Source organism: Lissotriton helveticus, chromosome 3_1 (genome assembly GCF_964261635.1).
Source record: "Lissotriton helveticus chromosome 3_1, aLisHel1.1, whole genome shotgun sequence".
NCBI lineage: Eukaryota > Metazoa > Chordata > Amphibia > Caudata > Salamandridae > Lissotriton > Lissotriton helveticus.
In genome coordinates, this window is record NC_136061.1 from 1,060,567,965 (window position 1) to 1,060,594,296 (window position 26,332).

At 41.7% G+C, this 26,332-nt stretch overlaps 1 protein-coding gene across 1 annotated transcript in view; it reads right to left on the reverse strand.

The window, feature by feature from the left end:
• The window catches only part of XIRP2 (xin actin binding repeat containing 2), a 1,179,469-nt gene that overhangs the window by 16,744 nt on the left and 1,136,393 nt on the right, over positions 1 to 26,332 (reverse strand). The window contains exons 8-9 of the mRNA XM_078681625.1: positions 11,550 to 21,234; positions 9,019 to 9,152 (exon numbers count right to left, since the gene is read on the reverse strand). Of these exons, the coding sequence (XP_078537751.1) occupies positions 9,058 to 9,152; positions 11,550 to 21,234 (9,780 nt within the window). The 3' untranslated portion in view covers positions 9,019 to 9,057. The remainder of the gene's footprint in view (positions 1 to 9,018; positions 9,153 to 11,549; positions 21,235 to 26,332) is intronic.

Here is a 26,332-nt window from a genome sequence, read left to right on the forward strand (position 1 = left end):
CTGAACGTAGGTTGTCTTTGGACCATGCGGGCAGCCTGGGTGACATGACTAATAGTGCTAAGCTAGTCTGTGTAGGAGATGGTGGTCAGGCAGAAGAACCCTCCACATCTAGGAGTGCAATGCTATTAGCTTCCCATGGGATACAGCACTCACATTATTCATCCTTATCTGAAGTTAATGGAAGTTTTTCTTTGATATCACACAGACCTGTCGAACAGGCCCCTACATGGAAGAAACGGAGTAGGCATTGTGACACTGCAGCAACACAGCCTACTCCATCTGACAACTGTAAGAGGTCAGTTCCCCTTGCTATGAGAGAGTGTGAGTTGGAGGAAATTTTTAAGCGGATTGAAGGTGTAAGACACCCAGCTGACCCAATCAGAGCTCCCCTGGGCACAATAGAGTTATCTTTGGAGTCTCTAAAGAAAATACAATGCGACCTAGCTAAGGGGGAGAAAGTCTCTTCTTCTATAGTAATTCCCGCTGTGTCAGGTGAGAGACACGTTCAGAACAAGAGTATCCCCCGAAGAGGGGCTCCGCCCCCGTTACAGTCCCCTTTGAATGTGCTGCTGCTTCTTGTTTACCAGGGAGGAATAACTCAGGAGTGGAGCGGAGGATAGATGACCCCTCCCAGGTAGACAGCTATACCTTTTTGATAGCACTATTGTGCAACAGCCTATTGTGGCAATATCTCAAGGGGCTGAGTTCCGAAAGCATGGGGTCAGGATCCCAACATGCATTGCCCGTATGCAGCAGAGAATGTCAGCCCATAGACTCCATCTCCCTTCAGATTCTACTCCTTTTGTGGCCATTTTGGTGAATGCTCCAAGATTGTCTGGAGGGGTAGAGGAGACAAGCAAACTTATTAATCAAGCTTCACATTGGTGCTTGTCCAAGGGGGGTCTGCCTAGATGTGACAGTGGGAACATCTTTATGGCTAGGCAAGTGATTTGGCTGGGTTTCGGCCAGAAACTGTTTGAAGGGGATTGCATTGTGTGAAGCTTCAGACAGCCCAATATTGTGAGGTGATTGACTTTTGGTAATTCTGTGAAGGAAGGGTCTGGCTTTGGGACCCAAGTGGTTCCATTAGGTTTTTTCTATCCTCCAGTTTTGGAGCACAAGATAACCGGGTGTAGGAGTACACTCCCTAGAACCTTGGGCAGACAAGTTTCTCAACATATAGGTCAAGAGCCACCTTGGAAAATAGGAATAGATTTCAGGTGTTGGTAAACAGAGGGTAACAACTGACCTAGAGTAGAAATGAGCCAACCCAAAGTTTAGCCCTGTTCTCTGATATGGTTCAAGTTGAGCTTTTCCCTTATCTTAATATGTGTTGCTGGAATATTGCAGAGATAAGTAGCATAAGTGATGGTCACTTGGATAGAAAAAATTTCAGTTTTTTGATATAGTGGGTTTTCAAGAATTCTGAGAAACCGAACATTTTTATTTAGATTGTTACTCCTTTTTGCTGGCCAATAGTTTGCTGGCAGGGACAGCAAAAGGGGGTCTGCTCACATTGATTTCTGTTGGGATTGGGTGCACACCTGCAGAGGTTGGCACAGATACAGAAAATGTACTTGTTATCAAATTAGATTTTGTAGGGTCTCCAAGCATTTTTCTGAAGAATTTTTATAATTCATTTGATAGAATAACCCCCACGGACCACCATGGCTCTATACGATCCCTTTTGCGGTCCATTTAGGGGAAATTTAAAGCTCCCCATTTAATGGTTTTAATGGGCGATTTTAATATTCACCCACAATACTGAAGCTACACTTGAGGGAGATTTTAAACAAGGCAGGCATTATGAACACTTCACAGACGGTAGTGGGTTAGATACGTTTTTGGTTGATTTTAACTTGGTTGATAATGAGGAGGACTGAAAGGAGTAAATCGTTTCCACATACAAGGGAATAGGGGCCAACATGATTATTGATTATGTGTTGGTCTCAGCTGTTTTAGTTCAATTTGTGCATTGCTTTGCTGTGCAGTGGTCCGGATTTAGTGACCACAACCCTCCTACCTTCTTCTTGGTTTGGGGAAACCCAAGTTGGGATGCCAAATTCAGGACCCACAAATACAGAGATTATTTCCAAGGACCAGGTTCGACATTTAAAATGGGGCAAGGTTTCACACGATACTTTTTTGTTATTCTCTTTACGATAAATGTAATTCTGATTTTCAATGTTGTCTGAGGGTAGCAGGAAATGATGAGGTACTTTTGGATGCATATGGGAGACTTTACCTGCAAATTAAGGCAAAAAGACATAGCGCCACCAGTAGCCATAGACATCATATAGGTGAGAGATGGTTTGATTCTAACTGCTAAAAGTCCCTCCATAACCTGAAACTGGCTATAAAGAAAACTCTGAGCAATAGTTTAGAGGTAGCAAAGAGACGGAGGACTATATACTAGTCAAGACAGTGCGCAAGAAACATCAGGGAGAAACTTGGGGGGGGGGGGAGATCTTGTTAAACCATTCACCCCAAATAATAGTGCTCTATTCTGGGATGTCATTAACCGCCCTTTTTTGGAGAGGCCAACAGAGTTACAGATTGCACTATTATTGAGGAATTGTGCGCAACAGTTTGGGGGATTTAGCTCACACCAAGTTAGTTGAAAATTCCAGACAGGATATTGTTGCCTACTTTACAGAGGTGGATATGGAGGCTGCTATTGCCTCCATATCCAAGAACAAGGCTCCAGGTCCCGAGGTGCTTCCGTCTGATTTATTTAATGATAAGGCAGCCGGGGTAAAAGAAATTGACACCGGTATTTGATGCAACCTGGAGATTGGGGCCCCTATATTTGCGCAAAGATGGTCATTATAACTATTTAAGAAGGGAGACAGGTCAGATCCTAGATGTTATAGGCCAATCTCTTTGATTGATTACTCCATTAAGATCTTGGGGTGGGTGATTCCGACGAGGCTAGCTTATTGGTTAGACCAAAAATGTAATCTTTTATTTCCAGTAAGGATTTAGTCAGGGGAAAGGGACAATTGATCAGTGCTTGAATTTGCATTAGATCATTGGAAAGCATACAGTGGCCAAAAGAGGTCCAATGTATTTAGACTTCATGGACCAATCAACTGCCTTTGATCGAGTTAATAGGGAAAAATGATGGACGATGCTAATCGATATAGGCCTGAATAGGAGCTTGGTGAGTTTTTACTTGAGCTCCATCTGGATATAACTGCTTAAGTTCGATATAATCTTGATGGGTCATCAACAGCACCTGTAAAAATACATGAAGGGGTAGGGCAGGGCTGAATTTTGGCCCCACTATTTTTCAACCGGTATATTAACAACTTGAGCACAGCTCTCTGTGGTGCTACCAAGGACATACCTCGGGCAGGGTCAATGCACATTTCAGCACTAATATATGCAGACAATACTGTTTTATTAGCTAGAACAACAGTGGTCCTGCAGAGACTGTTGAACTCTTTTACAGAGTTCATGACATCACTTGACATGGATATCAATTATTCAAAATCCCATACTATGGTGAGTGGACAATTGAACAAGCCTCACAAGAAATGTTTGGGGGGGCGAACAGGAGCTAACCAGAGTGGCAACTTTCCCTTCTCTAGGGGTCATTTTTGACAAGAGAGGGACATGGTCTTCTCAACGAAAGATCAATCGAAATTTGATGGCTAGAACAGTGGTCTCTGCTTTTGATTTTGCAAGAAGGTTGAGGGCGAGACCAAATGAGGCCTTTGTGAAAATTTACCAATTTAAATGTCTGTCAATTGCAAGATATGGAAGTGCGCAATTGGGCTATAAGGTCTGTGGTGAGATACAATTAATGCAACAATTTTATTAGGAGGTTGCGGTCTCTCCTTCAATCAGTATCCAATTGTATTATGCATGAAGAAGTGGATCTGGATTTTATATCGGATAAGCTAGCCTTTTTCCCTATAATGAGGTGGTTTAAAATCTAGGCAGGTCCTGGCTTTGAGCTGAACCAGAGAATTATAAAAGATGGTCTTGCCTTGGACAAAGGCCTTACCATTTTGTGGTTGCATTACATTAAAGTCTCCTTGGAAAAGCTGGGTTGTGAAACCCTTTTTGGTGCTCTTGAAAAAAATCAAGGAATAAGATATGCTCTGCATTAAAAATCATTTCATGGCAAGAATAAAACTTGAAATAGAAGAAAGGGAACTGCAAAAATGTACTGTGAGGGCGTATATCCTTTTCAAAACAGCCCCAAGTATGGAACCCAACCTTCGGGTGATGTCTTCAAATCATCATTTCTTGTTAACACATTTTAGATTAAATCTTTTGCATATGATCTTAGTAGACCTCAGGGGCCATAATAATGTGGAAAGTCAATGGCAGTGTTTGTATGACATAGCACTCTGAGGCAGCATTCTATTTTACCATTATTAAGAGGCAAAGGATTTTTTCAGGTAAACCAGCCCTAATTTACTTGCAGATGTTGCAGTCTCCTGTAGTTTATTTTAGTGTGGCCTGTTTTTTGTCAGGCGCATTGAGATTAAGAAAAAAATACTTGCCCCTTTGAGGGCCAAGATGGCCTGGCTCTTTTAATTGGTGACAAAGTTAGGCTGAACATTAGTTATTATTATGTTGACTTTGTGGAGTGTCAGGGCTTAAAGGTTTCGTGCCTAAGATAATTTTCTTTGTTTTTAGATTTTTTGTAAAGATGGATGTTTTACAAGGATACATATTTTTTCGTCGCGCTATTTAATCGTTAATTATGATTTCATTGTAAAGACTGTACTTTTTGCTGGTTACTGATTAATTGTATTTTATTCTTTTATTTATTGAACCATTTGGAAGTAATGCTTGATTGGTTTGTATGCTTTTTATGGATTCTTGTTTAATCAGAGTAAATACTTTGATGATGTGTGGCATTGTGATTTAGTATGAGCCATTGGGTGGCTGACCGCTCACAGGAGCATTCTATCATACGGAAAAATATAATTAAAGTCCTAATGTTGTAATTTTGTAGGTTTTTTGGAGAAATTAACAATTCTTTCTCTAGATTTTAAATAGTTAACATACATTTTGAGAAGTGGATGATTAACCATCTCATATATTATCTAGACAAGGATACATTAAATAGGTGATTATTTCTCTTGTACTGGTGGCAATTCATATTGGCTTACTTTAATGAGTCTTCCTGGAGCAGGGTCAGTTCATAGCAAAACAAAGACTTTCTTTGATAAATAGTAGAAAGTAGATGGAGGTGTTGGGGGATTATCTCATCTGCCCAACATGAGCGAATATCGCTCAGGTGTTAAACCTACTCACTGGAGTATGCTCTGTAGAACTTTATGTGGTAGGAAATCCAAAGACGACCACCCGGATTTAGCCACAAGCATATAAAAAAGGGCTTCATGCATTGAGAGGTATTTTCTGTGCAGGTATGTTTTTTAACTTAAGAGTGATTCTTTGCAGGTAAGTCATTTTTCTTCAGGTTCATTTTTAATGAAGTGTCTGTGATAGTTAAAAGGTAGCTACTAGTGGATTTTTTTTATAATATATTGCTTCAACTGTAGCAGCGTTTAGGATTCACTAATGCTTTCGGATTGAGTGATATAGCTGGTAATCTACTCAAAACATCCAGCACATCTACTTATTAGGTTTTAAATGGTGGCCTAAAGAATGAAGCAACAGTTGAACTTGTTGTTTAAACTCCTGTGGAAGACATAACAAAGGATCATCAAATAAATCTATAACATTCCTAAGGCTAGAAAAGAATTTGCTCATGGCTGTATCCATTCAGGCCCAAGTAACTGGCTTCCACAGAGATGGAGGCCATTTCGATTTTGGCATCAGTTTTGCCTGATGGGGACAGTTGCTCTAGCAGCTATAGCGTTTTTTAGGGCAATGTAAAACTAGAGGATGATGCGAATTGATTACGATGTTCTTTGAAAAGTAGTGCTAGAATTTTGGTGTGAACTGATGTCAAATGTAAGCAGACAACATGCAATGTGTGAACTAGCGTCGTGTGCAGGGGCATATCACCAAAGTAGTTCACAAGTGGCTGTTATTGTTGCCAATCTGTAATCAAGATTTCAGAAAAAAAGTGAAAAGTAAAACTGTCTTTATATAATTAATTAAAATCAGAGAACAATATTTTGAACCAGGATGTGGTTTGACATCTAAGTTGGCAAACCTGCTTAGAATTGTTAGCAGGTAAATGAGAATTTGTTCTCACATCCAACGTGAGTGACCTGGGTCACATGAACATTGTGCTGGCTCCATCTGGTGTTGTGGAAATTAAATGAGGTTCAGCACCAGGTTACTCCCACAAAAAGAAATTGGAGTTCAATATTGATTCATAACACAAAACATGAAATTATTCACTTGATAGAAACCATATTATACACCATATTGCAAATGCTTGAAAAAAGGCTACATTTCTATTCCATAGATTTTTAAAGTAGTGCCTTGTATTGTTATGTTATGTTACTTTATTTCTTTTATAGCGCACGGCAACTCCAGAGGAGCATCCCGGCGCTTTGGCAAAGAAAGGAACAGCATGAAAAGCAACCACACAACAGAAAAAGAGATAAAAAGGACTAATTCCTAAATAGCCATGTCTTCAAGTCCTTTCTAAAAGCAAGAAGACAGGGGGCCGATCTCAGGGACAATGGTAATTCATTCCAAGCCTTGGGAGTCAAATAGCGGAAAGATCGACCTCCCAAGCGTACACGACGGATTGCAGGGACAGTCAGCAAAGACAGACCCGATGACCTGAGAGTCCTGCTTGGCACATACCGAGAAAAACGTTTCCCAAGGTATTTGGGGCCAATACCATGTAGGGCCTTAAAGGCCACCGTCAGGCATTTAAAAAGGACTCGCCTGGAGATAGGCAGCCAATGAAGGGTGTTCAATAAGGCAGTGGCACCAGCTCTCCTCGGGAGTCCAAAGATGGCGCGGGCTGCCGAATTTTGGACCACTTGCAAACGGGTCACAAGGTATTTTGGTAGACCCAAAAAAAGAGCGTTTGCGTAGTCCAAACGCGACCCAATCAGTGCCTGAACGACTGTCTTCCTGTGGTTGAGTGATAGGAGAGGAAGAAATTTCCTCAGCATCCGTAAGATGCCGAAGCATTTCCCAACAGTGGACGAGATGTAAGGTCCAAAGGATAGGTCACAATCTACTATCACTCCCAAATTCTTGGCCTGGACAGCGACCTTGTCAGGAGGAAACATATCCTGCGGCCACCAGGATTTCCAGTCTTGTTCCGGTGCGCAACCGAAAAAGAGCAGCTCTGACTTATCAGAGTTGCATTTTAAGCCATGACCTCTAAACCACTCAAACACCGCACCTAGGCAGTCCCTGATCTGTGTGCCATCAAACGACCCACCCCTGTCACATGTGAACAGGAGTTGGGTGTCATCGGCATAGGACACGATCTGGGCGCCAAAGGATTCCGCGACTTCCGCGTATTACTCTTTTTCACTGTGGATGTTTTAATACTGGTAGGTTTCTCACTGATCGTTAATGTTACACTCTAGACTGAGTTTTACTGATCATGTTTTACACTTTTCTTATTTTTTAAACAGATTTTATTTGCCAAATAGCAAATATGATGCAGAGCTCTGTACACCAGAAAACGTTTGCACAATAAACTTACAACATCATGACTTTGACATTTAGACACTACGTTCAAGGAGAAAAGGAAGGAAATGCAAAAAAAAACAAAGAAAGTAGAGCAAAACAACACCCCTTCCCATCGCACTATACTCCTCCCTTAGCCAACACGCTGTGAAAACACCCACACCAACATGTAAAGTATATTATCACATTGTGACCTTTTATTTACATGAACTAGGAAGTTAAACTGAGTCCAGTACACCTGTAGTAGAGACGTGCTCCAACTGCAGTCCCCGATAGTCTGCCCATCGCTCCAAATTTTTTAATGTTTTTGCGGGCATCCCCTTGCTTTGAAAATTGAAATTTCCAGTCCCATACAGAAGTCCAGGCCATTCTTCCAAGCAGACAATTAAGGAAGCAGACAAGGAAGACGCTACAGATATTTTCCAACATTTCGAAATGTCTCTTTTGGCCAGTGTAAAACCTAATCACATAAGGTGGCATTTATACATATTGCCTCCACCCCTTTCATAATACGTAGGAGATGGGGAGGTCCCAACCCAACACTTCTGAGAGACAGGCCATGATACCCTTCCAAAACCTTGCAAGGGCAGAACAGTGCCAGACCGTATGCATCATTGTTTCCTCGTCCCGCTCATACTGGAGACACACAGGTGATGCCACTAATCCCGCCCTCCACAGTCTAACTCTAGTAAAATATACCCGATGAAGGTACTTGAAATGGATAAGGGGCAGGCGCACCGCAATTGCAGCCCCCAGCAGGGAAGCCAGCGCCTCCGCCCAGTCCTACCCATTCAACGGGCCTACATCTCTCTCCCAGGCCTCCCTGAGCCTCTGCAGCGCAGAGGAGCGATGTGATTTTTTAATGGCTGCTCATGCAATGCTGTTTTATAAAACGCCATTGCTTTTATACATGTAGTTTACATTTCAGCCATTTTCATTGCAAGGTTAGCACTGAGAATATCATGTGTTTATTAATTCTTAATATTTTCCCAAACAATATCGTGTAAGTTCATTATTTTATGTTATATAATAGCAGGTCAGTTATACCACTCAGCACATAATGAGATTTGCAATTCTGATCAGGTCAAGCTATTCTGATTGAGCCACAGTTTTATTTTTTGAAGACTGATTACTTCCTTCGATGAGCTCGAGGACATGGCCCTGTTTCTCACAGCATTATACTGTACTACGTAGTCCCTGCTGTTAGCAGCTAGTACTTTCATATAGCTCCACATGGCATTATTCGAATTCACAATGAAATGCACAGTTGTGAACTTTGATGGAACTAGAAGGACAGGGATTCTGGAATTCTCCCAATAAATCAATTTTACCTGCTCAGCGAGTTCTCAAAAAAAAAGTGAAGTGCATAGTTTAAAAAAAATACAAACGACTAAAGGTGACATGAAGTTAAGTCCTGCTTACCTTAATTTACTGCCGCAATGAGTGCAGCAAAAGCATGTTTTATGGTAGATCTGCTTGTCTGCCACCAGGCATTCCATCGGATAAACTGTCTTTTGACACAGAAAACATGTTTCCTGCCCCTGAAGTTGAATTTTCTAGAATGAAATAAAAAATATACATAATTTCCCATTACACAGTTTGATAAAAGATGTTTGAGATCAGATCTTAAATACAATGGTGAAGAAAACTACCATTGTATAAATTTAAAATGGCAGTCACCACTGTGAGAAACCAAAATGAAAGTTTCTGAAACCAAAGTATACTTTTGAAAGTTAAGGCCAATGAGAATTATAACCTATCTAAAAAATGTATGAATTATTCCTTTAAGTTGTGTTACTTATGCTTTTTCATGATTCTGTCAACTTGTCTGCATAAATTACATCTACGCTGGAATCTAATTTATTAACAACAGCATGACAGACTTTGATCTGAACACTGTAAACTATTCAGTATAATGGTGATATTTAGAAAAGATGATATTATGCTGTTAAAAAATAACTAGATAATTTGAAATATACCAATGGGCGTTTCTTTCTGTCTACCATAAAGACAGCTAGATTATCTTAATGTAGGGATGAGACCTGGCTGAAAAGATTCAGTTTAATTTTGAATAACCCCCATTTTGCAAGCTGTAGTTTCAGAATAGGTGAAAACATTATTTTTTTTTTTTAAGTCTTGAAGGTGGGACTGAGGCCATTCCAGAAAAAGCAGATCCCTGCAGGGCAGTAAATCAAAAAGTTTTATTTTTTTATGGTCTGTTTGGGGTTGGAGGATCCCGTGGTATAGTGCCTTCAGAGGAGTAAAAGAAAGATTCAAGCCCTTGATACAAGGACATGTTCTATGGGGGCAGTGCAGCAGTTATTAAGCTCGAATGAATATTAGACATCGCACACTGTTAGCTTACAGGAATAACTACCACCTGCTTTGTATATAGTAATGATACACTACTATGCAGTAGTCTTTTTAATATGTTCAAAGTGAAAAGTGTGCCTTGTTGTGTTGATACTGTCAGGTGAGTTAACACAAATTACTCGACACCCTGCAGAAGACTACCATTTGTTTTTGTGTGATGTAGGCACAATAGCTGATGGTAGTATTAATACTATGTCAACAGCTCTCAGAAAGTAGTGTGGTGATGACAATGAGAAGGGAATGAAGAAACAAATGCACTAATATGGAGGGATGGGTCCAACCTTCATCAGGATTATAAATGTAAAAAGAAAGACAAGGATGCTCCAAATTCCCCTGAGAAAATTATATATCCAAGTCCCTGTACACAGATGAATATTCGTAATTCACCCTAAGGCTCTGAATAAACTAAATAACATTCATATGTTAATTTAAGAAAAGTTTACTCGGGCCTCATCATTATCCACTCAATACTATTTTCAAATTGGAATTAATAGACAACTGTGCAGTAAATGACACCATTAACTAAGTAATAAATATATTATCTATCTCTATTCTTGTAACAGTTCACTTATATAAATACATAAACTGCCCATCATCTACTGGCCTTTTTGCTTATGGGTGTCCCCAGCTGATATAAATATTAGATGTGACTGCTTCATCTTCTAAGTATCAAATACTTGGGTGTCTAAAAAATATGCATAGGTTTTAAAAATTTATTCAATAGAAAATCGAAAATTCGGAAATTATGAGCATCATTTAGCTACAGCATTTGCTTTCTGACATCTTTACCCAATTTTGTTCTCGCTAACCTTTTTATAGACACTCCATGTTCCATTTATAACGTATATTTTACCGAGCAGATATCATTATGGCAGGGAGCAGGCGAATAGCAATCAACTGTGCATTACAAAATGCAATGATCAGCTAAACATAATGACTGTAAGTCGAATTACAGCTATGCATAAACACATTTAGAAATCTTGGCCACTTCTCAAACTCAGAACCTATAATTTTATCACACGGCATTTAGCATCAAAGCACTTTAAACTAAAGAGAATTTATAAATGTAAGTGACTGAGTTTTGTTAAACAAACATTACAAACAAGTCATGCAATATTCCATGCAGACGAGGAAACCACTTTAGCGAAAACGAGCAATCAGAAGCGAATTGTCTCTATTTACAAATGTTGGCCAATATGGTAAATTTCATGAACACGTTTAGAAAACTGTACAATCTGACAAGATGCTGCTGCAAACGTATGGCATAAATATTTAGTGCAATATACATTTAAAAAAACATTTTGATTTGAAGGTTTACCTTTCTCAAATCGTTTGTAAAGTTCAACAGTCCAGCATATGTTAGTCACACACATTAGTTACCACTCAAAGCAGAGGCCTTGGAAAACAGAAAGGAGAAAAAGTGAAAAGGAAAGGTAAGGGACAAAGCAGAGACAGGGTTGTTAGTTCTACATAGCACTGTTCCCAAACCGAGAGTCTGGCCATAAATCGCAAGCAAACTGAACTATGATAATTTATGTTTAATCGGTTAATGTTGGCTCAAACTGTGCATGCCTGTTTACCAGCGGTAAATGCGGATTCCTGCTGGACAAAACTGCTTCTCGTCTCGGATGCTGAGGCCTCTGAGACGGTATATCCCAGACTTTTAAACACCCGCTCACTTTCTTGCCACGTCTTCTGAAAGTTCCGCAGCAGCTCCTCTGGGGAATCGGCGGCAGAAATATCTAAACTGTGACCGGAGATAACATCTTCATAGGTCGGAGGAGCATGCCTGAATTCAAATCCTGGCCTTAAATTCTCAAAGCTGCCTGAAGCAGTGGTGGCGGTCCTTGAACCCACCATTTCAAAGGATTCCATCCCTGTGAACTGTTCATGCCGAAGCAGCGGGTCAGAGGCTCGCTCTCTGTCGCTTTTCTTCCTCAGGGCAGAGTCCTGTTTCATGTGTGCTGCTTCCTTTGTTTTTTGTGGTTGCCTATGAGAAGGGCCTCTGGAGCTGCCTTTCCCTTGAATCTGTTCTTGAGAGGAGATTCCAAATTCCTCTTTCATAAATGTGTGCTTCTCATTCTTACTACATTTATTTTGGTTACTATTTTCAAAAACATTTCTAACTGACCTAATATCAAATGCTGGCATACCCTCACTTGTGCCTATCGTATTTATGTCGCTTTGATTTTCACTTCTGATTCTTTCTGCCATTGCTATGGGTACATTTCTAACATTAAGCGGTTTATCTGTTGATTCAAACTTATAAAGTAGCCCTGATATATCAACTGTTGGCATCTCAGTGCTTTGTGAAGTGAGCATCTCTGTACTGCTACTTTTGGGCTCTAGTTGTATTGGAATGTCTATGGGGTCTTTACGTGTGTAGGTTCTATTTTGCTCTACTTTACTTACTTCATTACGCTTTGTTTTAATGTCTTTAACTGTACCAGCAGTTACTTCAAATTCAGTGAAAGGAGGATCAGGTGTTGTAGATAAAGTTTCTAAACTGTGTGCTTCAATTTTCAGCTGGCGACGAAGTGTTGCAGGGGACTGAACTATTTCAGATCTTTTCTCTACAATTGGAATGGGAGTGACTGACCGTTGTGGCGTTGCCCCTTGCGATAATTTTGCTGTGGTGTCCTTGAGCTTAGCAAGCTGCTCAGAGCGGCTTCTTGGGGGAGAAGGAGAGGATCTCTTCCTTCTTGGTGTTGGGGTTGCTGCTCTGCGTGGTGGTTGAGGCACAGGAGAGGAGGATGGGGTTTCTTTTAGAGGCGATTCTGTGCGTCTGGCAGTAGATTCTATTGTTATGTATGTAGGGGATGGTGATCTCATTTTCAAAGAAGGCGATAACAGCTTATGATCTCTGGAACCAAGTTCACTGGAAAGCATTTTCATTTCGCGACACACCTCGCTGTCTTCTGGAGTTTCATGTTTAATTTGTATGTTGCTTTTGTTTGAAGTTTTGAAAATTTGCGATATTTGATTTGATGCTTCCTGGTGAATACCAGAAGCTTGCTTAGATTTTGCAGACATAGACATCATGGCATTGTGCATGGCAGTCTCACAAGATGAATATGTCTCAAGGGCTTGATCCTTAATCAGCATGACTGCAGTCTTCAGTTTTTCTGAATCATTTTCAATTACATAATTATCAAGACTCTTTCTTCCTTCTTGATTGATCAACCAGATGGGGATACTATTTAAGAATGTCTGAAATGTAGTAGTGTTGATTTTATGTGGTTCTGCTTCAAACTCCTTCACTTTGGATAGGATGTGCTGCAATTCCTCACGCTTTCGAAGATACTCCAGTATTTCTATTGAACCTCTAGCCTCCACTAACAATGCTTTTGTTGGAAATATTGATGGTCTATTTCTAGACAATTCTTGTTTTACATCTGTTGCTTGACGTTGGCAACTCTCCTCCTGCTTTATCCCTATCTTACTTTTTTCAATTATATATTTTTGTTGTTGGGGTAATTTTGTTGCCTGGTCTTTGGATTCAGGTGCATGTGGTTGCACTTGCTGAATTATATGAATCTGTGATTCATGACCATTTATTTGGGCAAATTCTTGTTTTACATTTTTTGGCTTAGTTGTAGTATGCACATCTTTTATATCCTTTTCTTGTTTACTTTTATCAAGTTGTTTTTTCTGCAGCAGGGGTAGTTTTGTTTTTTGTACTTTCTCTTCAGTAACAGACTGTTGCATCATGTGAACCTGTGAGTCATAACTAACACTCTCAAGTAAATCTTGTCTTATATCCAGCGCTGGCAGAAGAGCTCCTTCCTTTGTAGCTTTTTCTGTCACAGTTTTCTCCAGGGGAAATGCATGTTGTTGCATTAATTTTGTGTGCACAGTTTTGCTTTCAGGTGCACATGTCTGTTTCTGCGTGATTAAGTGGATCTGTGACTCTTGACCAACTTTAAAATTGCTTTGCCTGGTAACTTTTTCCATTGATATATCTAATGTGTGGCCCTGTTTGCTTTGAACTGTGTGTTCATGCTTAGCGAAGGTGACTTGCTGTTGGGTCAGGTCCTTGCTCAATGCTGCATTGTCATGATGGAACTGAACTTGTGTTGCCTCCATCTCATTGGCTTTTTGTTTCTGGATGTGTCTGATATCTTGTCTCCCATGTTGGCTTCCACCTTTACTCAAATCCTCATGTTTCATATGCTTGCTTTTTATAATGTGTTTATCTCCAGCATCCACCAGAGGACGTCCTTGCGTCATGATTTCTTGAGACACGGTTGTGCATACCTTTTCTGATTGCTTTTTGACACGTAGATCTTTCTCAGCAATTTCGACGCCAATTTCCTTTACTGTTGTGTGTGTTTTGTTCTCTTTTTTTGGCTCAGGCGAACACGAAACCGGAGCTGGAAGCTTTACTACTTTAACATTAAATTTTGGCGAAGCAGTTTCTGACCTCTGCTCTATCTTTTTCAGTTTTTCTTGTGAATGAGATGTTTCCATCACCAGATTATCATGTCTAAAATGACTCATATCCTGTGGTTCATCTTGCCTAATGCGTCTTTCTGTGGAGTGTTTTATATTTTGTTGCTGAAAAATTGCAGATGGTGGTGAGAATGCGGCAGATTGTGGTTTATTAACCTCATATATTTCTTGTTGTGTAGTTACTTGGGTTTTAGAATCAGACGATATTTGTGAAGTAGTTTGCAACCCAGAACTCTGAGAACTACTTGAACCATAGCTGATCGATTTTGTAGTGAGAGAGCCACTAAGTTTTGACTCTGTCTGGGCTTGACTTTCTTGCGCTTCCTCAGCTGTTATGGAAACACCATGACAAGTGCTCGTTGCTTTCATTCTGTCAAGCTCTTCTTGTTGCTGTCTATATCTCTCCTCAGCAATCATTAATGGAGTTTTAAATTTCCTTGCATATGGTTTTGATTTTGGTGGAGAAGCCAGTGATGGTGATGGTGGAGATTTAATTGTTGGCAAAACTACTCTTCTCTTCACTGATGGTAGATCTTGTACAGGGCTTTGAAGTAGCCTTCCACTTTTTTCTTCCACCAATACATTTTCATGTTCTGTCTTTGCATGTTTGGCATCCTGTTTTTGAGTACTAGACGCTGCATTGATCTGCTTTACCACAGTGCTGGCCTCAGTTGTAGATTTGGTAGTTTGACTGCCTATAAACTGCGTGGAGACATGCGATTCATGAGTTAAGGTTCCTTCGAGGATTTGTTTGTTATGTTCGACTTTGGAAACCTTCTTTGAATATGGAATCATGGTTGGTTTAGCATCTGATTTAGCGTCCTTAATCTGGGATTGTGCAGAGCTTGACGATGAGTGTATGTGATAGTCTACTTTCTGTTGCATTACAGTTGGTGGTGGAGGTGGTGGAGGTGGAGATATTCCTGACTCGCTGCTTGATGCATCATCTACTGGGGGTGGTGGTGGAGGAAAACTATCATAATCCGCCTTGGTCTTGCAAATCGGTAGTGGAGGAGGTGGCAAAGGTGAATAGGTTGGTCTCTCAGACGCCATTACCAAAGGAGGAGGCGGGGGTAAAGGAAGCTCTGCTTCTGATAGGATGGGAGATGGTTTTGGCAATGTGGGTGGACCAGGATTTCCCGAACGTGCCTTTATTGGATTAAAAGACTTTTTTATTTCCGTCTTTGAGTCTACACTGGTTGCTTTCACTTTCGTTTTTCCCAACACATCTGTTGTATGCTTTTTACTTTCAATGGTACCAGTCTTTTGAGTAATTTTCGTTTCACTAACTACATTATGTGCTTTCTGAATAACTTTTGTTTGTTGGTTGCTTCTTACGTTGTTATCCATTGTCACTGAAACAACTGATTGCCCAGGCTGAATACATATTTGGCAACTTTCAGTGGCTTTCTGGAAATGGCCGGCCTGACTTGTTTCCTGTTTTGTCATCTGTTTGACAGAGTGATCAGATAGCCTAACAGCTGCACTGTGTTTTATGTGGACAGGTTGTTGCTCTGCCTTGGAAGCAGACATGCATGTAGACATCGCTTCCTTCTGTCCCCCTTTCTCTTTCTGCACATCAAATGCCACCTTGTCGCTGTCATTTTCTTTCAGCGCACCATGGAACTGCTGCTTCTCCACGGCCATTTTTTGTACACTGGATGCACTTTCCTTCCTAATAATTGTGTGACTACCAGATATATTTGTAGTAGTTTCATTAATTACTGTACCAGAAAGATGCATGTCGTTTTCGAATTGGTGGGCATCTCTAAAACCTGGCTCTTGGCATCTTTGGCTTTTTATCTCAGATTTATCCTCGAGTATGTCAGCTTTTTCTGTAACAACATGCTGCAGATCTCTTGAGACTTTCACATTTTTAACATGTTTACTGGTATCCATGTTCTGCACTGCCTGGCCAGAGAACTTCTTAATGGTACTTTTTATGTCACTCTTTGGTATGATCTCCTTTTCTGTGTGAACCTCTGCAGTGGATTCAAGAAGAGATTTAATTGTGTCTTGTACACAACGCTTTGCTTCCTGGTGGGATGGCTCAAGCAGGGTTTGGATTGTGCCCTTGACATCTCCACTAATACTAACTTTGTGTTGCATGGTTTTCTTCTCAGATGCAGCTTCCAATAGGTTTTGCACTGCCATGGGAACATCTCCCTTAACGATATCCTCCTTGCTCACATCTTTGATGGATTGTTGTGCTTCTCTTAAGGACTTTTTGGTGGCCTCAATGTCTGCATGAAGAACCTCCTCCCGCAAAACTTCAGTTTTTGTGTGCGCTGCTTTTTCAAGTGATTCAATAGCCCCTTGCACATCCCCTGGGATGACGTCTGGTTTCTCAGTTTCTTTGACCTGGTGCGTTGATTCTTGGAGGGACTTCAGTGTTGCAGGAATATCAGCTTTAATAATGTCTTCCTTTTCCGCCACTGCTGCGGACTGATGAACAGCTTGAGACAGGGAATTTAGAGTCGCTTTCAAATCCCCTTTCACAACCTCTTCTTTGTACACGCCAGAAGTTACAATTTGGGGTTCAGTCATAAAAATCCTCGCTGTGTTATTCACATCTCCAGGGATGATGTCGTCTTCGTTGACTGTTCGTTCTATTTGAAGCTGCTGCTTTTTCAACAGCAGTTTAGTACCCTCAACATCTCCACCAATTATCTCTTCAATGTCCTGTTGGCTCTCAGACTCAAGAGTTTCATCAGAGCTTGTTTGAAGTAGTTTCAGATAATCTAAGGCACCAGATTCAATGCAAGTTGTGTAAAATTGAACATTGCCTCTCTCAGAGTCATCGATTATAACCCTTTTGGATTGGGTTTCGTCCATGTTTGAATACTGCAAGTTGTGAATGGCACGCTTTACATCTCCACCTACGACTTCTTCACGCAAAATATTATGGCCCTCGCCCTGTTTCATGAGAGAGTAGACTGTCATTTTAATATCTCCTCGCTCATCTTTTTGAATTAATATCCCTTGCTTAACCTTACTATCATCATGGAATAAGTTTTTTGTAGCTTGCTGTATGTCACCCCTCACAATCTCCTCTTTGTCAACATTGATTTCAGTTGATCTGTTCAGTAAATTATATTTTGCTAAACTGACATTGCCTTTTTCTTCTTCATTTATCAAAACCCCTCTTTCACCAGAACTCCTTTTGGATAGGAGATTCATCATTATACTTTGCAAATCCCCTCTAATAATCTCCTCCCTTTGTATTTCTGGAGACTCTTGATTCATCAGCTGATATTTCGCCATTCTGACATCACCAATTTCATCTGTCTGAATGATGATTCCATGGGTATCCACCACATTGTGAGAGTAGAGTTCTTTCAAAGTTTCTTGAATACTTTTTCCCATTATTTCCTGTCTCTCAATGTTGGTGTCATTGAATTCATGAAGAGGCGTGGTTTCAAAAAGCCACGTTGTTGTCTTTACATCGGCCTGTGGAATTTCTTCCTTAGATGTCTGTATGCTGCTTTCCTCTTGTTCCTGGACGCTGTCCAAAGGGTAGTTTTCAAACAGCCACACTGCCTGCTGTACATCTCCCTTTTGCACATCTTGCACAGTGACAGTCTTTATATTTTCATACTCAGACTCTTGACCTCGAAGTTCATCAATTGTGTGCGTTTCAAATAACCACGTAGAGGTTTTAACGTTGCCCTGCTGTATTTCACTAACACTTACTGTTCTCACTGACTGGCTATTAGCAACCCTGTCAGACTCAAACAGCTCTCTTCCAGCTTTCACATCACCACCCTGAATGCTATCGACAGTATGAACGTTGACTTTTCCATCTTCAGAAATGGTATCAAGGGACTGTGTTTCAAACCTCCACCTTACAGAGCTAACATCCCCTTTGTGGATATCTTCTTGTGTCACTGCTTTTATCAGATACACTTCATCCGATTCATTGATGGAATCCAGAGGTTTTGTTTCAAACAGCCACCTAGTCCCACGCACATCCCCATGAATCACTTCTTCCTTTTTCACTGTAGTTACTTCGTGGTAATACCCCTCCTTGTCTTGAATAGCGTAGAAAGGTTGCGTTTCAAACAACATCTTGTAGTTTCTTACATCGCCCTTTGTGATTTCTTCATCACTGACTTTTTTCACAGTTATATTTTCCGAAGAGGAATCCCTAATTTGATCCAAAGAAAATGTCTCGAATATAAAACACCCTTTTTTGACATTCCCACCAGTAACATCTGTAATAGTATGGGTTTGTGTATTGGTTTCATTGTCTTCTTTAAAGTCATCAATCGATTGATTTTCAAAGCGCCATCTGCAATTTAAGACATTTCCTTTCTGGATGTCATCATTCTGCACAGTTTTGATCTTTTTTACAGCATCGTCTTGACTGGAACTTATGAAATCTAAGGATTGATTTTCAAATATATACTTCATGGTGGAGACATCCCCTGACTGGATATCCATTTCAACCACTCTTTTGTAGTCCGTCCCTTCCTCACCACGTATGTTTTCCAGCTGTTTGGTCTCAAACAGAAAGCACGCCTCCCGGACATCTCTTCCTTGAATGTCCTCCTGAGCGACAGTGTGCAGTCGTATGGTTTTCTCAGTCTGGTCTCTTATTTCATCGAGTGTTTGGGTTTCAAAGAGCCAAGTACACGTTTTAACATCTCCTCTGCTGATGTCTTCAGTGCTCATGACTTTTTCCTCTTTATCGTATAAAAAATCCATGGGCTGTGTCTCAAACAGCCATTTGCACATTTGCACATCTCCTTTCACTATGTCGGAGGTCTGATCTTTTTTGATGTCCCCGTCTTCCACACGGCTGAAAGATGTAATGGAAGCAAGAGGCTGTGTTTCAAATAGCCATTTTCCTGTTTTTACATCGCCAGATAGTATTTGCTCTGCAGATATTCCTTTAATGATCTGTAAGTTCTGAATGCTGTCGTCAAATTGGTCAATAGGTTTTGTTTCAAACATCCACTTGCATGTCCTCACATCACCCCTCATGACCTCCTCTTGCCGAATTGTTTTGACTTCATGATACCTTCCAATGCTATCTTGAATTGCATACAAAGGGGTGGATTCAAACAAAGATTTATTTATTTCTACAGCACCTCTAGTAATACCTTCAACCTGGATCTTACATGCCTGATCAGATGTTGTTAAATCAATAGTTTCAAATACCTGTTTGCAGCTGTTGATGTCTCCTTTAGCAATTTCATCTAGTGCAACAGTTTTTATGTATTCTTTGTTTTCTTCTCGAATTTGTTCAAGGGGTTTGGTCTCAAAGAGCCACCTTTGATGTCTGACGTCCCCTTTCTCTTCTTCAGTAGTAATCACTTTTTGAAGCTTGCCAACTTCAATTGTATCCTTTAAAGCATCCATTGGTAAAGTTTCGAATAAGTACTTGGTTGTGCTCACATCACCTCCTAATATTTCTTCAGCCTGCACAGTCTCCATGTTAGTTTTATCTACATTATCAATTTGTTGAGTTTCAAACAGCCATCGTTTATGTAAAACATCAGCACCTTCAATGGTTTCTTTTTCAACAACTCGTGTTTCTTCGTCTTCTTTGATGGAATCCAATGGCAGTGTTTCAAATACCCATTTTGCCTTACTCACTCCGCCTTTGATATTTTCCTCCATAGAGATGCCACGAACAACCTTCACCTCTGTAGAATCATGGTTGATCATGTCAAGGGGCTGAGTTTCGAACATCCAGCGGGCTGTCCGAACATCACCCTTTTCAAGGTCTTCCCTGCGAACTGTTTTGATTTCAAGAACTTGCCCAGAGCTGTCTTTCAGTACATACATTGGTTCAGTCTCAAAAAGTTTTACAGTCCTTTTAACATCTCCTTTGAAGTCTTCACTTTCAGACCGAAGTTTCAATAAATCAACTTCATTTACGGAGTACATCTGTTTTAGAGCATCATGATGCTGCGTTTCGAACAAGAACCTTACATTTTTGACATCACCACTAGCAATATCTTTGCTAAATGCTTCCTCAGATGTGTGGTCCGTGTGACTTTTGTTCATTGAATCAATTGACTGTGTTTCAAACAGCCAGGTAGCTGTCTGGACATCCCCTTTTGCCAGCTCAGGAACCTTATCTATGTGTTCTATTAAATCAGGAGAGCATGCTCCTAATGAACCAATAGGTTGTGTTTCAAACATCCACGTAGTATACTTTACATCGCCACCAGCTATAATTTCTTGCTCAGGTATACTTTTACTTTGTTCTTGATCTGAAGAATCATCATCTTTAATTGAATCTAAAGGCTGGTTCTCAAAAACCCATTTCATTGACTGTACTTCACCCTTAAGAATTTCATCCCATTCAAGATATTCTCTTTCTGGGCTCATACATTTCTGAGGGATATGACTGCTGTTTTCAAAGGCATATCTAGCCTGCTGTACATCACCTGACATTGAGTCAACCGCATCAACTTGGTCAGAAACTATACCTGAAACTTCACTGAAATAATCTTTTTCTAAATTCTTTCTAACTTCTGGGTGAATATGTTTGTAAAGGCGTTTTAATTCATAAAGATTTCTTTGCTTTGAATAAACCTCTTTGGGAACTGCAGGCTTTTCAGGGGAGATGGACGGTTCTGGGGACTGTGAAAAATCTGCTATTTCAAATGCTGTTTGTAGGACATCGGGTGGGGGTGGAGGAAACTCTTCTGTACTTCCAAAATTAGAAGATCTGGAATATGCTGCAGCAGAGGCACATTCTGTATTTCTCGTTGCTGAGATTTCATGGATCCTACTTGCCAAACCAGTGGAAGTGGATGTAACAGGAGGCCATTCGAATTCTTGATAATCGGTTTGTATCTTTAGGGGACAAAATATATATAGTGTAAGACCTGGAAGATCTCATTTATTTGAGTACATGAAATCCACATTTGCATGCAGTTGTTGTACTGTATTATGGAGCATTGCCCCTATTTATTTCACAAATGCACCACTCTATGTTATTTTAGAAGGTGGTTTGTTGTTGCGATCCATCCACGGTTCAGCTGCCACCCCCTAAACATTTTCAGATTCACAAGTGGTCCAGTGGTAGAGCATCACTGCTCTGCTGCTTGACTGCCCTTCTGTCTGTCTCTCTGCTCGTTCTGTCTCTTTCAGATCTTTTGCTTTTCTCTCCGTTTTATTTTGACTGCCTCTGCATTAATGGGCTTTGCTTTCTCTGCCCTTTTTTAATTTCCTTTTAATTAGCTTTCTTTTCATTTGCTTTCTTTGCCCTTTTTCATTTTTCTCCTGCTTTCATCGCACCTGCCACTGTGATCCCCTGTGGACCCACCTCCCTCCAGTGTCCCTTCCTGCTCCCGCGTCTTCCTCCCTTCCAGCTGTCCAGTCCCCCGCAGCACTACTAAATAGCGTGTCTGTGTGCAGCAGGCGTGCGGCTGGCGTACCAAAGGCAAGCCAGTCTGCACCGGTCCATGCCTGGACTGCACCCAGCGCCAGGGACCCTGGTTCTAGGACCTTCCACTGGTACGTCGCCGGCACCCTCCTGGCTCTCAACCCTGGATGCCATGCCGCCTACCACCTACTGTCACCGAAGAAAACCCATACACCTTTTGCCTGCCTGAACTGAACCACGATGTCACCCACACCAACACATCAGCTTCTCTAGCAGCCCAGCCGACCAACAGCGCACCGACCAAATCAACTGCATCCTCCTCAATGTGCGATCCTTCCTTGATGCCACCCCTCCTGACATCGCTTTCTTGATGAAAACCTGGACTGGACCAAACATCACCATCCCTGCCGGCTAAACAAATCATCCCCAAAGACCACACACAAGAACAACCTCCAACTAACGACACACTCTAATGATCCACACACGACCATGGAACACCTCCACTTCCAGATCCAGGACAACCCCAACACCACCCTATGCTGCACCCTAGTCTAGAAGCCCCCGGCCCCCAACCACCCTTTGCTGACACTATCGTAGACCTCAACTTCTACATAGACAACTCCAGCGACCAGAACACTGCCATCCTACTGGAGAACCTCGCCAACATCTGACTCCAGCAGCTAGTCACCACGCCGACTCACGTAGCAGGACATACGATTGACCCTGTTTTTCTCTCCCAGCGGGAACAGCAGCTACAGCCACACCACCATACTCTCCTTGCCCGACCACCAACGGTTGCATCTCGCCTTCACCATGCCCACCGTACACCACCGGCCTCATCGTTTCCCCCCCCCCAGTCACAACTGGGGCAAGGCCATCAAAGAACTTCTCATCGACTCCCTCAGCACAACCACTCTGCCAACGCCAACTGTCGCCAATAGTACAGCACGCAACCTCCACCGATGGAACTGTGACTTCACTGACACTCTGGCACCCCTCAAGAAGAGACCAGGCAAGCAACACTCAAAGAAAGCTAGCTGGTTCACTCCCGCCCTCCATGAGTCCAGACATACCCGATGAAAACTTGAGAAGAGATGGAGGAACAACAAAACCCCAGAAACCCATGCACCCTTCAAATCTGCCATCAATGCGCACCACCTACCCCTCAAAACCACAAAGAAAATGGCCTTCCAAGACAGAATTAACGCCAATGTACACAACAGCATAGAACTCTTTACCATTGTCAAGAAGTTTGCCAGGCACAACAGCAAGACCACAGATGACCCACCCTCCCAAGACCTCCGCAACAAACTCTGCACCTTCTTCCACCACAAAATCATGCATATCTACAACAGCTTCAACACCCTCGATCCAGCCACTATGCCCGACACCACCACATGCAAACATGCCGCACCCCAACAGACCATGCTCAGCTATACCCCGCTCACAACAAAGGACACACTCATGACCATGAAGAGCATCCACCCATCAGCCCCGTTGGATCCTTGCAGGTACCACATCTTCCACAGAGCAGCCACTGCCATCGCCCCCCAGCTTCGCTGCACCATCATCTGCTCCATAAAAACCACCACCTTCCCCAACAACTGGAAACACGCCTAAATCAACCCTCTTCTCCGGAAGCCATCCTCAGACCCGACAGACATCAAGAACGTCAGACCAGTCCCCCTCCTCCCCTTCCCAACCAAGGTCACCTTAAATACACAGTTATTTCACATCTCAAGTCACTTCATCTTCCAAGCCAGTGCTAATGAAAATAGTGTGGAAGTCAAACTACATTGATTTGGACTAGGACAGAATAAAAAAATCTTTGAGTATAGGTATTTGGAATTGTGTTTGTAATTCTATTTGTGATTGTAAGTTCTGTAAACAAGTCTTGAATTTGGTCACAATTCATATTATTTTTTGTTAGTCCTGTTATGTTATTGATGTTGTTTGTTTTTTAATTTATTTGCATAGCAGTCATATATAACATGATACATTCAAGTGACATATATGTGATATATATTAAGTATACCTTGTGTGTGGTGTGCCTTTGACTTCTTCAATTTTGAATTATTGGTGCGATTGACTATAAAGCATTATCATTCAAACTAAGCAATTGAATGACCCAACAGATCACACTGAAGTAACCACAGCACAAAGACTGCACTTTAAACTGCCATCGATAACATACGCTCCTTCCTCAACTGGGGTGATACCGCATCCCTCATCCTACTGGACCTCATGGCCACCTTCAACACTGTTTCCCACCGCACCCTAATCATGAGACTCCACAACACCAGCATCCACGACAAGGCACTGGGATGGATCCACTCCTTCCTCACCGGTCAGACCCAGCAAGTTAGACTACTCCTGTTCCTCTCAGAACCTACAAAGATCAGCTGGGGAGGGCCCCTGTGTTCCTCCCAGAGTTCCACCCTCTTCAAAGTCTACTTGCCCCCCGTAGACATCATCAGAAGCCACAGACTCAACATTGTCTCCTACGCAGACATCCAGCTGATCCTATTCCTCACCAACAAAGCCACAACTGCCAGAGCCAACTTCCACAGCAGAATGAAGGCCGTTACCATCTGGATGAAAGACAGCTGCTTCAATCTCAACTCGAACAAGACCAAAGTACTCATCCTGGGTCCCACCCCTTCAGACTGGTATAACTCCTGTTGGGCAGCCACTCTAAGACCCCCTGCCACCCCTACAGACCACACACGCCACCATGGCATCATGCTGCACTCCTCGCTCTCAATGACCTGTCAAATCAACACAGTTTCCTCAGCCTGCATCCACAAACTCCACCTGCTTAGAAAGACATTCAGATGGATTCCCAAAGAATCCATAAAGACTGTCACCCACGCACTCATCACCATCAGACTTGACTACAGCAATGCACTCTACGCTGGCATAACCCAGAAACAGCTCAAGAAACTACCGAACTTTCAAAATTATGCTGCCAGACTGGTCCTCGACATCCCACTCCACAGCCACATCACGCAACACCTCTGACAACACCACTGGCTCACAATCAACAAGAGAATCATCTTCAGACTCCCCACACATGCCTAAAAAGCTCTGCACAACATAGGACCAACATACCTAAACCACCGTCTTGCATTCCACGTACCCGTCAGACAACTCTGTTCCGCCAATCGTGCCCTAGCCTCCGTCACCAGGATCCACAAGACCAGAACCAGAGGAAGTTCTTTCTCCTACCTCACCAACAAGGCCTGAACACCCTGCCCCTCCACCTCAGGCAATCCGTGTTGCTGACCCAATTCAAGAAGGACCTCAAGACCTGGCTCTTCAAATGATCCTCCACACCCAGAAAGACCACCAGTCACCCCCTCTGGCTCCTTGAGACCCTCAGGGGTGAGGAGTCCTGCTTTTTAAACCCCTAATTGATTGACTAGTCAAATTGAATAGACAATGTTTTCAGATTTTCATGTGTATCAGATTACCATGGTCAGTGACACGGATGGTTTTTAATCATTCATTGATAAGGACACTTTATGAATTCAGTATTCAATGCAATTCAAACATGGTGTTCCTCAAAAACAAATGATACTATTAGTTTAAAGAAATGAATAGTATAACCGTTATCCACTCAACCATTTGTCAATTGTATTGAAATGAATGTTGCAAGTTTGAATTGACATCGATACATCATCATCCATTACAACTTGGATGTGCCCACACATATCCTCACAGATTTTATGCAGACATGTGGTTCTAAATTCATTAGACATCACACTTCCCTGTAAAAGTAAGGAGCCATGATTTATCAAAGATTAATCTTTTTTTTTAAATTGAGGAATCCAGTCTAGTAACTTGCTTCTTCCACTAATGTAATCACTTCCTTCTTAAAAGTCTCAGACGGATTGATTGGGAATTTTACTCTATCACTTTTTTGTGTTTGCTTAGTAACATTTTGTAGCTATTTTCAACTGAAAGAACGATGCAGTTTTCATGCTGGTAAGTGCTTTGTTTGAGAAAATGTTTTATTAAAGATCATATGGGTAACATACTTGCATTTATGAAAGCAGAATGAAAGAAGACTCACAATACAGAATTGTAGCTAATAGTAGAGGCAGTGATCTACAGGTTGCTTGAGTCTCCGAATACTTTGAACTCCAGCCCTCTCCAGGTCATGAGATACATATAGCACATTAATCCTGGCTAACACCCCCCTTCTTCTTTCAGTGGATGTCTGAGGACTTTGCATCCTCTACCACTTTCAATGGGTATTTCTTCCTAGCACTGTGTTTATGAGAACAAACCTAACATCCTCCACCATAGAGGGAGCATTTGTGTGAGGTAGCCAAACAGAGCTGCCCCATTGTACTTTAAACTGAAGGAGGGTGTTTTTCAAATTCATGATTAGATTTTCCATAGCTAGGGTGCACCACAGTCCCTGGAACCTCTGCTCTAATATAGGAGGGTTCCCCTTATATCACAGCTGCACTGGTACCAAATTAGCTGCACCCAGACATTGCAGGGCTACTAACTAGTCCACTCCAGACAGTTCTGTGGTCATATACCCAGGAACATTGT